The sequence below is a fragment of the Mesoplodon bidens genome (genome assembly GCF_964165515.1).
Source record: "Mesoplodon bidens genome assembly, chromosome: 16".
NCBI classification, from domain to species: domain Eukaryota; kingdom Metazoa; phylum Chordata; class Mammalia; order Artiodactyla; family Ziphiidae; genus Mesoplodon; species Mesoplodon bidens.
The window spans coordinates 41728890-41745566 of NC_138173.1; the positions used below are offsets into that span (position 1 = coordinate 41728890).

Consider the following 16677-nt stretch of genomic DNA (forward strand, 5'->3'; position numbering starts at 1 on the left):
GTAGTGCTTGTACCTCATTCACCTACATTTGTTTATATTACGGTTCCAACACTTTGGGAATCCTAGAAGGTATACCTGTGGCTCAGAAAATGACTATTCTTTTAATCTAAGAAGCAGAAAACTGTGCCTTAGGCAAAATCCCACTCAGGCCTCTCAAATCTAACCTGCACAAAGTCGGGTCCACTTATGGTCCTTTCTACATGGGGTTACATTCTAAAAGCATTACTCCAATCCAACTTGGAAAGAATGGAGGTCTTTTGTGACATAAACCGGGTAGCTCTTTACCAAACCTGTTTTCTCTTCCTCCTGGCCACACAGCTAGATGATATTTCCCAACCTCCCTTGCAATTAGGAGTGGTCATGTGACTGGGTTCTGACCAGTGAAATGCCAGTGGATACAATGGGTACCACATCTAGGCCTAGGCTCTGAAAACATCCCACATGCATTTCCACTCTCTTTCCCCTTCTCCAGGCTGAATGTAGATAAGCTCTGCAACATTGGAAGGATGTGTTGAAGATGGGAAGGAGCCCAATTCCCTGAATCACCACTTGTAGGAGAGCTGCCCACCAATTTACAACAAATATTTTGGACTTTATGTAAATAAGTAGTAAACTTCTATCATGTTTGAGCCATAATACATTTAGTTATTGTACTGGTTGGCGTCACCTTAACTAATAGCACATCGCACAAAAAAACTCCTTCTTCAAACGTCTTCTCACCCCCTCCTTCCCAAACACTTAATCACTGTCCCCTTTTGAGAGAAACTGCCCGCACCCACGATACTCTGAGAAATAAATCTACCTTCCGTTCTGACTTTTATTTTGAAGGGCGGCTTTTAACCTTACCCTGGAATTTTGATAAACTTAAAAACCTTCCTGCTGACACATCAGTTTTGCTTAAATAAGTTAAATATGTTCTCCAAAAATTGTAAACTTCATCCCATTCCAGACTAAACAAGACAGATGATTTTGGAAAGTCCAAAATAATCTAAAAGGAAATAATTAAAATAATATGGTGTTATTGTACGATGACTATTAGGAAAGCATTATTTCTTGTATTAATCAAGATAGGATAGACTCTGCTTGTAGGAAACAACCAACTCCCCTCAAACCTCAGTGATATTACCCAACCAAAATGTATCTCTCAAACATATAAAGTCTGCTTCAGATCCAGGAGACTCCAGGGTGGCTGTGCTCCATGGGGTAGCTCAGGGATCCAGGCTGCTTTGATCTTGTGGCACCATCGTCTCAATATGTGCTTCCACAGCAGGGGAAGAGAATGCTATAGCTTCTAACAATGGCAGAGCAGTTAAATGCTCTGGCCCACATATGACACGTCACCTCCAGACAGAGTGCATTGGCTAGAACAAGTCACATGGTTCCTCCAAACTTGGAGAGTATGGGGAAGGAAAAACACCCTTCCGTGTGCTTAGAAGGACAGGAGAATTGGATACAGTGAGCAGTAGGTACTAGAGAACTCTACCTTTGAAACTTTTTATTTCGGTTTCTTAATATTTATGCTATGAACTTCTGGTAAGTCCAATTTTTTTCCAAAAAAATCCTGTAATTTAAACTTTTTTTTGCTAAGTCATTTGGATTTCCCAACTCCAGTTAGTTAGAATGAGTGCAGTGTAAGGAAATGCATTTCCTTTAATTAAAACAAGAGCAAAGGAAACAAGAATCTCAGGAGAATTGAGCTTTTCTCAGGAGACATGCTGCCTGGGGCAGGCCTGGGAGGCCAGTCCGGGGTGGGAGATGGCCAGGGTATGAGGCATTTCTAGCATCGTGTTCTCCACGTCTCCTAGTCCCAAATCACATAGCTTCCTACCGTGATAAAAATATCCAGAGCCTCTGTCATTTTAGCAAGGTTTAATTAAAGCTGCCCTAAATTAAGAAAATCTAGTCATTGTTTGCATTCCTAGATGCCTATGTTTAGTTGAGTCGCACGTAAGCAAAGAAATGAAAAATTAGCTTAATTTTTTGGCTGCGGGAAAGAGTGTGAATTGGTTTTCTGTCGCTTGTGGGGAACATCTTGTGTCTTCCCTCAGCTGGGTTCCTCTGATGGGATTGCTTCTTCCCACCCTCCTGAAGGTCTTTGAGGACAAGCTGCTGCTTGGTTCTAACCTGAGGAAACCTCAAGAGGCCACAGACAGACCAGCTCAGGTTGGGTAGGGTTGGGGAACTCCTCCTGAGAGCAGCTGTGCCCCCGACCCCAGGCCTCTGAGCAACCGAAAGCTGACGCCAAGTGGGTCCCTTGTGGGCGTTTGTCACCCCTAGGGCTGAGCTGAGCACTGGAGGAGGGGTTCGGAATCCTACTTCCTGTCTCAAAAAAATGAATCAGGGAAACTTCCAGAATCCTTGGGGTGGGGAGGAATGGCTGTAGAGAGTCCATGAATGAGGTGTTTAAGAACAAACCTCTAGAGTCAGACTGTCTTGCTTTGAACCCCAACTCTGTCACTGGTGGCTCTGTAACCCTAACAGGTTTACTTCACCTTTTTGTGCCTGTTCATCTTCAGAAAATCATAATATGTACCCCAAAGGGTCATTATGAGGATTGACCTAGTTCATAGATGTGAAACCCTTAGAAGAGTGCCTGCCTTATAGTAAGTGACCAGTAAACGTTAGTTTCTGTTATTATTATAAGGGGGCTCTACCTACCTCTGGGAACTCCCACTTGGTTGCCTGTGGCAGCCTCCCAGACACTGTACTTCCAGAGCACCTCCCTGTTCAAATACTGGAGAGCTTTTAATATTTATTTTCAATCCAGAAAGCTGAAAGCCTTGATGGACCAATGAGTAAGGAATGTGTGATCTGCAGGCAGGGAGAACTGTAAGAAGGATGGGACCCCATTAGGTATCCAGGGTTTGAGTCCAACAGTAAAGATGTGGGAACAGCTTAGAGTGAAGAACCTTTCAGCAAACCCAGAGCAGACTCAGGCCCTGGGGTAACCATGGAAACAGGAGCCCACAGAGGGATGGGTAAGTGGGTGGAAGGATGGATCCATCAATGGGCAAGGGATGGGTAGTTGGGTGGGTGTCACTTTCACAGAAGAGTGAAGGCCTGTGGGCTGCAGCTATGAGTACCTCTGAGCTGTGGGGAGCTACGGGGAGGTGGGAATGCGTCCGAGGGTAGACAGTTGGCCATGGTAAAGGACAAGCAGGCCAGGGAAGAAAGGGAGTCTTTCCCTGAGAGATTTCCCCCAAGTTCCCAGCCTAGGGAAGGAGTAGAGATCAAAGGAGGAGGAAGGTAGTGGGGCTTTCAGCCTCTGCAGCGTCCAAGTTGGGGTTCTGGCCTAGAGAGTCTTGACCTACCTAATATCCTTTATTCCCTGCTTCTTCTGCCTAATTCTCTGCTGCTTGTAACCGAGAACTGGGCCTGACCCTTCTTCAGACCTGTGGTGTGGTTCAGGGCTGAAAACGTCATTCTGAGAAAAGGGAAACAAAGTCTTATCTGACGCTGAGAGATCATCCCTCAGTTCCAGCTCAGGACTCCCCTGGGCCTGTGTCCTGAAGTCCTTCCAGCTGGGGATACCTTCAGCTACCCCATGGTGAGCAGCGAGTGGGGACTCTCCAGTGCTCCCTCCTCCCACCTTGGGAGAAATGGATGCGGATGTCCACCAGCATCTACTTTCCTACAGGCAACAGGGAATGCTGATGCCCCCAATTTCTCTTCTCCCTGCAACTTCCTCCTCCTCTCCTGGTTACATGGGGCCAATGACTGAGTTCTGGCCAAAGGATTGTGGGCAGGAGAGAAGTCTGCCCTTTCCAGACCTGGCCTTGGAAACGTCTCATGCCATCCTCCACGCTCTCTTCCCTCATCTCTCATCTTGATGTAGAGGATCCCAAGGAAGGATTCCAAGGCCCTAGAAACTGACAGAGCTCAAGATAGAAGGAGCCTGGTTTCTGGAATCAGCGGGTGGAAAGCTGCTCCCAAACCCCCAATTGAACTATAATATGAGTGAGAAATGATACTTTTATTAGGTTAAGCTACTGAGATTGGGGGTTGTTGTTTACAGGAATTCGCCTACCCTAATTAATCTTGCACTTGCGATCGTTAAGAGGCCAGACTCTGGAACCAGAGAGACGTGTTTGAGTCTAGACATCTCACTTCATGGGCATCAGTAAAATACGGTTAATAATGGTACCCAAGTGAGGGCAGGAGGCAAGCAGAGAGCTTAGCACAGGGCCAATCACAACATAAGCACTCAGTAATTGGTACTAGTCATGGTTGACATTTTAAGCACTTGCTATGTGCCAGGCCTCCCTCTACTGCTACCCTCACCATCATCACTCTCAGCTTCGTTTCACCACTATCTTCATCTTCTTCGGCCTTCTGCCGTGGTGGATGGTTGCTGAGATACCTCCGTCCCTGGGCACAGGTGAGGGCCTTGAGGTAAACCCTCCTGATCTGGTATCCCCCTTGGGCCCAGAGAATAGGGCCAGTGGGAGGGGCTGGGGGCTTCAGTCCAGGCTGTCAGTCACCCAAAGAAGGGTCAGGAGAGGAGGGACAGCATAAGTGACATGCCAGAGGCAGATGGAGAGGGAGTTCCTGGGCCGCTGGGGCTCAGACTCCACACTGTGTGCTTTGAGGAGGGCCTGGGATAGAGAGGAAAGACAGCCAGACCCCAGAGGTGGTCAAAAGTGAGACTGGGAGTCAAGCTGTCCTCTTGTTAATTTCCCTTGTGGTGACCTGAATTCTAAATTTAATCAAGTTTATCTTAACTTTTTTCTAGCCTTGCCCCAGGATGTTCTGGGGGATTCAGTGAAGGGCCCCAGTGGAGCAATACCCATTACACCACTTGGGTATACCTTGGGAGAGCCTCCCAAGGAGATGGGTTTTGGAGGAGAAAGTGCAAGATGTGGGACCTCAAAGTCCCCTTTGTAGGCCAGCTCTGGGGCATCTGGTCCCTCTGTAATAAGGAACTCAGAGAGGAGCCCTTCAGAAACAATGTTCTCTCCCTTATCGACCTCCAGGGGCACCTAGGAATGGGGGGCTGTAGGAGGAGAGGAGGGTGGCCTCTGGGGATAAAGCCAAACAGCCTAGGCAAGGACTCACATGTAATAAATTCGGTCTGCATCCAGAAACAATGCAAAAACTATATAAATACTGTGGCCTCTTGAGAAAACAGTGAGGAGTTGCACTCATAATGCAGCAAAACTTCTTAAAACCCTTTGTTCCCCACTTTTCTCTCAACCCACCCCCCCACCCCAGTCCTCCCCTCCCTACACTCTCCTTCCCAAGGCTCAGTCCCACTTCCCCAGCTCAGGTCTCCCTGCCTGCTTCCCTCTTCTCTTCCACTCTGCCTCTGTCCCCAGCAGCTTCTCTGTGCCCTTTCACCCTAAATCCCAGGCAGGGAAGGAACCAAGGTAAATGATTCTGAGAGGCACTGTCTCAGACAGACCTGCAGGAGCCGGGGATTGAGGGGAGGCGGTGAAAAAGGCACCCAGCCTTTATGTGACCTCGCTTGGGCAGGCACTGACCCTAGAGGCAGGGCAGGGCTGGGTGTTAACTGAGCTAAGACACAGCCCTTGCCCTTGGCGCTGATCACTGGGCTGCACTTGGGCACAGCTCTGTGCCAAGGCCCTTAAAGACGGGCTGCTCAGGCTCTCAATCTCGGCTCCAGGCTCCATACTGTGATGGCTTAGGGGGCTTAAAGAAAACACTGATTCCACGGGCCCTGCACCAGAGATTCTGATTTAATTGGTCTGGGTTGAGGTCCAAGGCTTCCAGGGGCATCGGTTATTTTAAAATCTCAAGGGATTCCTATGTGCAGCCAGGAATGAGATCCCTTAGGCTAATCAATTGCCTGGGAGAGCACCCTAGAGCCTGGGGGATCCAGGCCACAGCCCCAGGCACAGCAATTCTTTCCCCTCCAACTGCCTTCTTGATCCACCCAGAGGAAGAAGGCGGGGGCCAAGACTCTGGCTGTCACAGAATAATGTAAGACAGAAGATGAAGCCTCACTCACTCATCATTCAATCATGTATTCAGTAACCACTTAATATAAGTGTTGTGGGAAAAATGCTAGAAACTGACTGAGGGATCCAGTTTAGATTGGGTAGTCGGGCCTCTCTAAGGAGGTGACATTTAAATCGAGACCTGAGTGACAAGAAGGAGCCTGCCCTGTGAAGCTGCCATGACAAGCGGAGAAAACAGTAGGTGCAAAGGCCCTGCAGAGGGAGCAAAGAGGCACAGGGCTGGAGCATAATTGTTGGAGAAGAGACCAATGGGCTGAAGCCTGCTAGGCAGAGGTGCATCATGGGGGATTTTGGAACTATGGGACGGCATGCCTTTCATGTTCAGTTCCATGGGAAGTCCCTGGATGTTTTTCCGGAGGGAATGGAATGACCTGATTTGTGTTTTTAAGAGACACTCTGGCTGTGATGGGGAGGGTGGCTGGTGGGAAGCCGGATGGATGCCCATGATCAGTCCATTCCGGCGGGGGTGGCGGGGGCACCCCTGTTCTCCCCCCGGAGAGGATGAGGACTCAGCTCCTCCGCGGGGGGAATGTAGGTCAGGCAGCCCAGCACCCTCAGCCAAGCCGTCAGTGCAGCCCCCTCGCCTGTCAGAGAAAAAAGCCGACTCTGAGATGTGTGGGCTCAACTGAGAGATCAGTGCTGGCAGAGGCAGAGATAATAATCGCCAAGGTGCAGGGATCTGGGCCGCTGCCTGGGGCCCCTTTGTCCCCTTCCCCGGGGTGACTTCCCCCCACCCTTCCGCCGCATCAGGATCTCCCCGGCAGGCCAGCCCAGGGGCAGGCCTTGACTGTGCCTGGAACAGGCAGCTGTATTTTAAGATCAGGGCTCAGGCTTCTAAATAAACCATAAACACAGCCAGCTTCCCAGGCACAGAAGGAGGGAGACGGCTCCATTTCTCTTCAGCGCAGTGACTGGGAAATAAACCAGTGGCTCTGCCTGTCACATACACTTAACCCTCTGCAAAGGCATCTGTCAGACCCCAGAGCTCCTGCCTCAGCCTTTCTGAGAAATAACGGATGTGCCCCAGACCCAGGCTTCGCCTTGTGGTTCCAAGTGCACATTGTTGTTCAAGGAAAGGTGGGCATGGGGCCTTGTCCTTGACCCCGGGGAAAAGCTGATAAAGGGCAGGTAGGGCCCCTGGGTCCCTGAGTGGCTGGGGCATGTCTCAGTCAGCTGCCGAAGGGGACCAGGGAGAGAAGGAGAGGGAGGGAGGGAGGGGGAATGGTAAGGAGCGGGGAGAGGGGGGCTGGCCAGAGCAGGGGCAGAGCTGAGACGTGCATGGAGCGGCGCTTCTAGACAGTGAGCGCTCCAGGGGCCGGGCAGAGCCCTGCGCGCAGGTGGGTGGCCGTGGGTGTGGAAGAAACCAAGAGAAACGGAAGGCGGGTGGCGGGGGGGGGGGCTCCCTCCAGGGACGAAATCTCCCACAACCACAAAGGAAGAAGGAATGAGCAAGAACAAAGCAGACAGGAAGAGGAGGTGGGCAGACAGATAGAGCGGGGGAGGGCGGAAACCCCATAGCTATCAAACCCAAGTGTTTCTGGGGGAAAGGGACCCTCCAAATGTGGCAGGAAAAGGTGGTTTATGCATTAAGCTCAACTAGGGGAAGAGTCAGGAGCGAGGTCAAGGCGACGGGAGTGGCTGGGGACGGTGGCCACACAGCAGAAGCCACATAGACATGTGATGGCGAAGCAGAAGCGGGGCTGTGAGCTTCGGGGTGGCCAGAAGCCAGGCAGAGCACAGTGAGAGGATGAGGGCAAAGGGTGGAGAGGGCCCCAGACTTCAGTGATAGATCCAGCGGACCTAGACAGGGGTGAGGGCCGCGTGCTCCAAACACAGACCTCGAAAGAAACAGAGATGGAGACGAAGACAGCAAATACCAGATTCTCCCTCTTCCTCTATCTCTGTGTGTGTGTGCCTGTCTCTGTCTGTCTCTGTCTGTCTGTCTCTATCTCCTTCTGTCTCTCTCTCTTCCCGTCTCTCTCACACACACACCCCTCCCTCTCTAAAAGTATCAGACAAAAGAGAAAGGAAGCTCATGTGGCCGTCTCCACCCTATTCTCCCTCCCATGTGGCCATCTCCACCCTATTCTCCGTCCCACTTGGCCTGCCTCCCTGGACTCCCCGCACTTGCAGGGGGCTGCAGGAACATGGGTGTGGAGCCCCCTCCGCAGGCAGCACGCTGGCACCCTGCCCCACCCCCCACCCCCAGAGGCAGGTGGCTGGCACAGGTCTCTGTGTGAAGCCAGGCTTGGTTCCGGGACACTCCACATGAAGCGAGCTCAAGGGTCCTCGCCAGGCTCTCTGAGGAGCCCCAAAGCACGCAAGCTCAGCAGAGCAGCCATCTAGCGGGGATGACATTGCCAGGGCATCAGAAATAAAAGACATGCTGCCCACCGTGGCTGAGATGGCTGCCCTGGGAGTCCAGAGCCACAAGGGCTTTCCCGGGACTTCTGTCCAAGACCTGTAGCCCGTGAGCTCCCTGCTAAGCTCCCGTCCTGCTCCGATCTTGGCAAACGGGGACCATGAGAAAGGGCTGAGACCAAGGGGAGGGCGCTTCCCGGGGACTGTGGGTCCATTTCTCAGTTCCAGCCCAGCTGTCAGTGCTTTAAGGAACAATCCTTGGAGACCAAGAGCTCGAAGCTGGGCCACAAGTCTCCTGGGGAATGGGGACACTGGTACTGAGCATATCTACGCTGGACCCACACCCCAAGTCCCCACTGTGTCTGCATACACAAAGTTCTCATTTCATTACGCACACAGACCTGTCACAGTCGCACTGAATACTACACTGTACACTGCACACTGTAGACACAGCTCACAGTCTGCCACTGTGTGCACACATCACGCTGACATGCCCTAGGTTCCCCTGTTCTGACATGCTGTACACATCCCCCCACCCCTCAGAGGTCCTATTTTTAACAGCGCTGCACAGACACTGAAAAGTCTTATTTTCCTCAGACCACACACACACACACACACACACACACACACACACACACACACCGCTCTCCCTACAATCCTCCAACTCTGGCACACCACACCGGCCTGTACACGCGCAGTGCCCACACAGAGCTCCCAAACAGAACTCCGTGACTCCCTCCCACGCTGGTGGGGCTTGCGCTCCCGCCCCCAGCAAGCTTAGCTGAGCTCGACCTCGGGTTTCCCGGCTCCGTCTTCACCCCTCCAGATGCCTTTCCCCACCACCCTCTTTCCCCCGAAGCTTCAGGAAACTTTTCAGCAGGTGCCCAGAAGGGGAAACCTGGAGTTCCTCCCGTCCTGCTCTTCTCCCGGACGCAAGCCATCCCTCATTCCCCAGCTCGGCTCCGCCCGAGACCCAAGTGGGGAAAGGTCACCGTAGGCAGTCCCCTGCCTGCGCCCTGTGGCAATAACAGCTGCCACCAGGGGATAGGCGAGGGGTTGGGAAAGGTGTTGGCTCTGCGTCGAGCCGGGGGCCCGAAGGGGTCGCCGCGACGCGCGGGAGGAGAGCAGAGAAGCCGAGGCGGCAGCATCTCCGGAGTCCGGGCGGCGGCCTCGCAGGGAGCCGGGAAGCGCGGAGCTGTCCGTTCAGCACCACCACGCCGTGCCCCAGAGCAGGGCCCGCGCCGAGGCGCCCCGGCTCATCTCCCGCTCCGGCCCCCTGTGGCGCGCGTTGTTGTCTCTCTTCGGTGCTGAGGGGCGCGCGGATCGAGCGAGGAGGGCTCTGCGAGCATCGGGGCCACGGAGCCACCTGTGAGCCTCCTGCAACTGCGGACGGCGGCGACATCCCCGGCCGGAGACAGGAGACGCTCGGCGGACCCCGCCCGCCCTCCCGCCGGGCGCACACCCAGGCGCACACACACTCGCACCCGCGCGCACACGCACAGCCAGCCTGCAGCTGCGGCCACAGCGATGCTCGCCGGCAGGTCGGGGAAGTTTCCCGCCGGCCTCGGCCGCGGGCCCCAGTGCTCGCAGGTAAGCGCTTCCAGAACGCGCAGGGCGAGCCCGGATAGCTCCGCGGGGTAAGGCGCGGCGCGCGCGGCGCACGCGGCTCCAGGGCACAGCGCCAGGCGGGCGGGGAAGCCCGGGGCGGGGGGCGAGGGGGCTCCAGTCGCGGGGGCTGGACGCAGGGGACGGCAGGCCGGCTCCCTTAACCCCACCCGGGGTTAATGACTAGAGAGGTGAATTTCCCCGCCCCCTCCCCAGGCTACGCGCCCCCCATCTCGGCCCAGCCCAGCCGGTGCGCAACCCAGCTCTAGTCCCTCCTGTCTGCGGCGAGCGGGCGGGGGCGTCTCCTCGACCCGCCCACGGGCAAGGTCAGCTCGCAGCTCCCTGGGCTCTCAGAGCCGCTGGGGCGCGACCTCCGCCAGCGTAAAGGGACCGACAGAACCCCCAGGGTGGGCGTGGAAACGCGGCCATGCTAGTGGAAACATACCCCCCCCACTCCAAGCCTTTCCTTGGGAGGGGGCCAAACCCCATAAAACCGGCCCCCCATCCCAGTGTCCTTCAGCACCGAGAGACCCGCTGGAGAGGACTGGGTTCGCCAGGGACGGATGGGGAAATAGAAAGAGGTGCCCGAGCCCTGAGCGCCCGGCGCTCACCCGACATGATTCCTTCGGCTTCCAGGTGTAGCGCCCCCGCGCGGCGCGGGCGGCTGGGCGTCTCCAATATGACTGGCCAGAGCCTGTGGGACCTGTCGGAGGCCAACGTCGAGGATGGCGAGATCCGCATCAACGTAGGCGGCTTCAAGAAGCGGCTGCGCTCGCACACGTTGCTGCGCTTCCCCGAGACGCGCCTGGGCCGCCTGCTGCTCTGCCATTCGCGCGAGGCCATTCTGGAGCTCTGCGACGACTATGACGACGTCCAGCGTGAGTTCTACTTTGACCGCAACCCCGAGCTCTTCCCCTACGTGCTACATTTCTACCACACCGGCAAGCTTCATGTCATGGCGGAGCTGTGCGTCTTCTCCTTCAGCCAGGAGATCGAGTACTGGGGCATCAACGAGTTCTTCATCGACTCCTGCTGCAGCTACAGCTACCACGGCCGCAAAGTGGAGCCCGAACAGGAGAAGTGGGACGAGCAGAGCGACCAGGAGAGCACCACGTCCTCCTTCGATGAGATCCTGGCCTTCTACAACGATGCATCCAAGTTCGATGGGCAGCCCCTGGGCAACTTCCGCAGACAGCTGTGGCTGGCGCTGGACAACCCCGGCTACTCGGTCCTGAGCAGGGTCTTCAGCGTCCTGTCCATCCTCGTGGTGTTGGGGTCCATCATCACCATGTGTCTCAATAGCCTGCCGGACTTCCAAATCCCTGACAGCCAGGGCAACCCTGGTGAGGACCCCAGGTTCGAAATCGTGGAGCACTTTGGCATCGCCTGGTTCACGTTTGAGTTGATGGCCAGGTTTGCTGTGGCCCCTGACTTCCTCAAGTTCTTCAAGAATGCCCTAAACCTTATCGACCTCATGTCCATCATCCCCTTTTACATCACTCTGGTGGTAAACCTGGTTGTGGAGAGCACACCTACCTTGGCCAACCTGGGCAGGGTGGCCCAGGTCCTCAGGCTGATGCGGATTTTCCGCATCTTAAAGCTGGCCAGACACTCCACTGGCCTCCGCTCCCTGGGGGCCACACTTAAATACAGCTACAAAGAAGTAGGGCTGCTTTTGCTGTACCTCTCTGTGGGGATTTCCATCTTCTCCGTAGTGGCCTACACTATCGAAAAGGAGGAGAATGAGGGCCTGGCCACCATCCCCGCTTGCTGGTGGTGGGCCACCGTCAGTATGACCACTGTAGGGTATGGGGATGTGGTCCCAGGGACCACGGCAGGGAAGCTGACCGCCTCTGCCTGCATCTTGGCAGGTATCCTAGTGGTGGTACTCCCCATCACCTTGATCTTCAATAAGTTCTCCCACTTTTATCGGCGCCAAAAGCAACTCGAGAGTGCCATGCGCAGCTGTGACTTTGGGGATGGAATGAAGGAGGTCCCTTCCGTCAACTTAAGGGACTACTATGCCCATAAAGTTAAATCCCTCATGGCGAGCCTGACGAATATGAGCAGGAGCTCGCCAAGCGAACTAAGTTTAAATGATTCCCTGCATTAGCTGCGAGGGCTTGACATCCTCAAACCCACATTGCTGAGCTGTTTCCTGTGCCTCTGACGCAGTCCAGGCACATTAGGGTTATGGTGTAAGGAGTATGCCCAGCCCCAAAGGGGGAGAGATGCATGGGATATGCACCCCAGGTTGCTTTTACAGTATTTAGGATCATTTTTAGAGGGTGGTGTGTCTGACACCATGCCTTTGCACCTTTCAGTGAAATGACACTCACTGGTCTTTGCATCGTGGGCATAAAATGTTCACCTTTCTGCCGGATGAGTACCACCTAGAATGCTAATTTCTCTGTTCATTGTATTCTCTATTGTAGTGCTTGTGGCCCAGTACTGTCTCAGTTGTTTGTGCTCCTGTTTCTGAGGTTGTCCTGCGAGTTCTGTACAAAAAGCCCCCACAAATATGTCCCGTGGAAACACATCTATGGGGTCAGCAAGGATATGATGAGGTTTTGCTCACAGTCATGTAGAAACGAAATCTCAATTCTTTATCCATTGCTTTCATTTAGCTTTAATACCAAAACAAAGGGAGTGTGAAGTTAAGTACACATGACTGATGCAAGTCTGTGAGTTGTTTTTGTAACTCTGTAGCCCTGTGGCTTGCATGGGTACCCTGCTCACTTTTAGAATGATGTACACTGATGTTCATCTCTTAAATGTTGCTCTTTAGAGAATGTTATTTTGTTAATCATGTAGTGAAGATAGACATTTTTACCAAGAACAGATGCATTAGGGACAGGGGCTTCAGCTAAACATAGGCCAAATCACAGGGTGCTTGAAGACCTTTCAAAGTCAGCCCTCCGTCTTTCCTAGGGTGGTCGTGGAGACATTTATTTCTTGCTGAGGTTCTTGGTCTAGGTCATTTGAATAAACTTTGCTGGGTCTTAGATATTAGCATGTTTTTGAAATGTTTCTTTTTAAAGATGTTTAGAAATAAGATTGTATTGTCTTTATCAACTAAAAAGTTTACTGTTGTATTGTCTTTCTGAGGCAAACATTGTTGGGTTGCTAGCAAGGGCAGTAGCTTAGAAAATTTTGTTGCCTGCTCTGAAAGCTTATAAAATGAGAACCCTTTTATTTCCAAGCAGATTACTTAGATAATTTTGCTTCTATGATACGGTATGTTACATATGATGCTCTAACTGCCCCAGAGTTCCTGGTATGACATGGAAACCTGGTGGTGTGGAAGTGTGTATTCAAAATATAGACACGTGGCTTATCCAGGATGGAAATATTATAGTTCTTATTTGCATTTCAGCTGCCTTTTCTTGGGGGAGGGTTGGTGGAGGCCAGGAGAAAGGAAGGAGTTGTAAAACAAAAGAGCATTGTTACTTAATAAAATGTCATAAATAATTGTAAACTTCTTGAAAAGCTTGATGCTATTTAAAAGACCTTTAAACTTCTAAACTTGTGTTAAGGTTGAGAACCCTTTCCTTCTCCAGAATGCCCTCCCTCTTCTTCTTCAGTTAACCAGCACATAGCGTTTTGAAGGGTTAACATGGACCCCTTAGTAAGATCGTTCTCTGTTATATTCTAGGTAATCAGATGGTTTTCCAGTTGGCTTCCATTGTTGTTCAGTCTTTGGAAAGGCTGCAGAATCCAGGGGTCTACATGCGGAGTTAGGCAGGCTTTTTATCTATGTCTTGGATCTTCCTTAAAAAGGTCCACTTTGTGTCTTAGTTGGTTGAAGGTAGTACATACTTCTTGGGGATGTGGTGAGGATCTTGTCAGAGGCTTTGTGTACTTGTAGTTGCCATGGCTACTACAGAGCGGGCCATTTGCACTAGTCACTTACGCCTTTAGGTCCCCAGTTCAAAGCTTTCCATCAGACTGGAGCCTCGTGGTGGGCAGGGAGGCAGCCACGTCCTAGTGCTACCTGGTCTACCGTCTACATTTGTTTCTCAGAAGCATCAGGAAAGGTGAGATGACTTAGGGGCAACCAACCACCAAGTCAGAAGGGCAGGGTTATTTCTCAGAATTTGCACATGTAGCACTTGGCTTTGGCTGATGTTTCCAGCACTGGAAGGCAGAGAATTTACGAAATAATCTCCAGCTGCACTGAGGCAGGTGATGGTACAAACTCATGAGGACTGTTCAGTTTGCCAAGGCTGATGGTCTTGGGTCACTGAGTGTGGTATCCATGGTCACTGACCATAACGCTTCTGAAAAGTGGAAACAGGAAGGAGGCTGAATAATTCAGTCACTCTCGTGAGTATTCTTTTTAAACAGGCAGGTTTTACCACCAAAACAGAGATACCTCTAGTGGTTACTTTTTGCAGACGTGAAAGCTGGAAAACCTGACTTTTCATTTTGGTGATGACTTGCGTTTATCTGGTGCCTTTCATTGGGGGAATCCCAAAGTACTTTAGAGACTGTCTTTTTAATATCTTTTGTACATATATATACTCGTATAAAATATTATGTTGCCCATCCTGGAATTTCAGTTACTTCTGAGCATGAGAATGTCCTAATAGCATTAAGGACTCCAAGCAGTGGTTTCAGGTAAGAGGGAGAGAGAACAACCCAGCTGGCTTGAACACTGGAGTTAATTCCCACAGAGGTTGGAGGCAGAACTGTGACCCAGGGAGAAAGAACACTCCTGTCCCACAAAGTACGACCAAGGTACGCATTTCACAAGTGCTCTCAGCTGGGCTTTGATTGCCCTTGTTAGATAACATCTTATGGAGCAGTTTCTTCTGGTCCCTGAAACTAATCGGTGCGGGGAAGGGGGGTGGGGTCAGGTGAATTTTCTGCGCTGTTTCTGGAGTTAAGAACATAATTGTGAGGTGACATCTTTTGCCACCAGGCTGTCAGACTGACCTGTAAACCTCCTTTAGGGGGACCCAGTAAAAGCTTCAAATCACCTATTTCCAGCTGTGGGCTTGAGAGCAGCTTCACTCCCAACATTGGAAGGTTGTTCTTTTCAATGTCTTTGGGACAAATACATGGGCCAGGCTTTTCTGGAAATATATGTGATGAGCATTTTGAAAGTGCTGGCTGGGAAGTGACACTGTGTCTTTTCTGCACAGATGCACACTGGTTATAGTTTGGTGTTTTCTGCCAACCCCCTGCATTTCCTGGGTTTGCTGCTGAGGAGGGGCATGTTATAATGCCAGGCTGATTTGTAGCTCCTAAGGTAGTAATTGGTATTTAATCCTTGGATTTGTTATTTCTACTTGGCTTAGTGTTCAAATAATGGAACTACCTGCTAATCCTTGCCTCATTTCAGAGAAAATGACCTGTTACGCACTTTGGGATAGCAGTGATCTGTACAGGCTGTGTGTTATCTACTTGAAGGCTTAACTGGTATTTCTTGTATGTTTTAACAGCATGACTTATTACAGAGTTGTAATTTTTAAAATTGAGAACGCTGTATTTGCGCTGTCCGTTGTAACACTCATTAACACGCTACTGCGTGGGCATTGATGCAGCCCCGCAGAACCGTTCTGTGTGATGGCTGCACTTTACTCTCTGCGCCTTGACTCAGCAATGAGGAGGAACACACACACTCAGGACTCCAGCCTTGAGGAGTATGCAGGTTCAATAGAACACAATTATTGACACTCCCTTAGGGCACTCCAGTTACACATGGAGTGGCAAACACAAGGGTGGTCGACATTGGGGACCAGATTTCCTGAGAAAGGCTGGGCTTTTTTTTTTTTTTTTTTGCGGTACGCGGGCCTCTCACTGTTGTGGCCTCTCCCATTGCAGAGCACAGGCTCCGGACGCGCAGGCTCAGCGGCCATGGCTCACGGGCCCAGCCACTCTGCGGCATGTGGGATCTTCCCGGACCGGGGCACGAACCCATGTCCCCTGCATCGGCAGGCAGACTCCCAACCACTGCGTCACCAGGGAAGCCCAAGGCTGGGCTTTCTGAGCCTTTGTTGGGAAGGAAGAGCTGTTAGTTATTCTTTGCAGGCACAGAGGGGTGGGAGCCCTTTTTCCACCAGGACCTAGAGCCACCAGCCTGCTCTGTAGAAGGGATGGTCATGAATTCTTGGAGCCCCCATGAAACAGACACCCCTGTCAGGGTTTGCCCCACCCACACGGTCTGGTTCAGCACCACAGGCGCCTGCTGGTGCCAACCCCACCCCGCCTGGCTGCCAGGCTCCATGCTGCTACGGTGCCTCCCTGACAGCAAGTTGGGTCCTGGGTAACCTGAGTGTTCTGGCTGGTTTGGTGTGACTATTGCTGGGGGAACTGGCCCTTAGCACCTACTTAACCCAGGAGCGACATTGCTTACGAGCCATTCTGAAGGCCACATGAATCTTAGGAAGGTCACTGGGCTAACTGGGGTCTGCTCCCAGTTTTGCCTTCAACTCTGTGATCTTAGGTGCCTCGCTTGGCTTCTCTGAGCCTCATATCCTCCTGCTGTGAAATGAGGAGTTCGGATTAGATCATCCTTAAAACCTTGCCCAGTTCTTCATCTCGATGTAAAAACAGAACCTCTGCATGCCTCCACCCCACCATGCCCTCCTTCTAGCCCTGAGCAGAACCTGATAGCCTTCATTTATTTATTTATTTATTATTATTATTTTTTTTTTGCGGTACGCGGGCCTCTCACTGTTGTGGCCTCTCCCATTGCGGAGCACAGGCTCTGGACGTGCAGGCTCAG

At 52.1% G+C, this 16677-nt stretch overlaps 1 protein-coding gene across 1 annotated transcript; it reads left to right on the plus strand.

Annotated features, from left to right (window-relative positions):
- Nucleotides 1-10623: 10623 nt before the first annotated feature.
- Nucleotides 10624-12057, plus strand: KCNS2 (potassium voltage-gated channel modifier subfamily S member 2; the record flags this gene model as incomplete). Its single annotated transcript, XM_081258548.1, has 1 exon — nucleotides 10624-12057. The coding sequence occupies one exon, from the start codon at nucleotides 10624-10626 to the stop codon at nucleotides 12055-12057; it is 1434 nt and encodes a 477-aa protein (XP_081114674.1).
- Between the last annotated feature and the right edge of the window lie 4620 nt (nucleotides 12058-16677).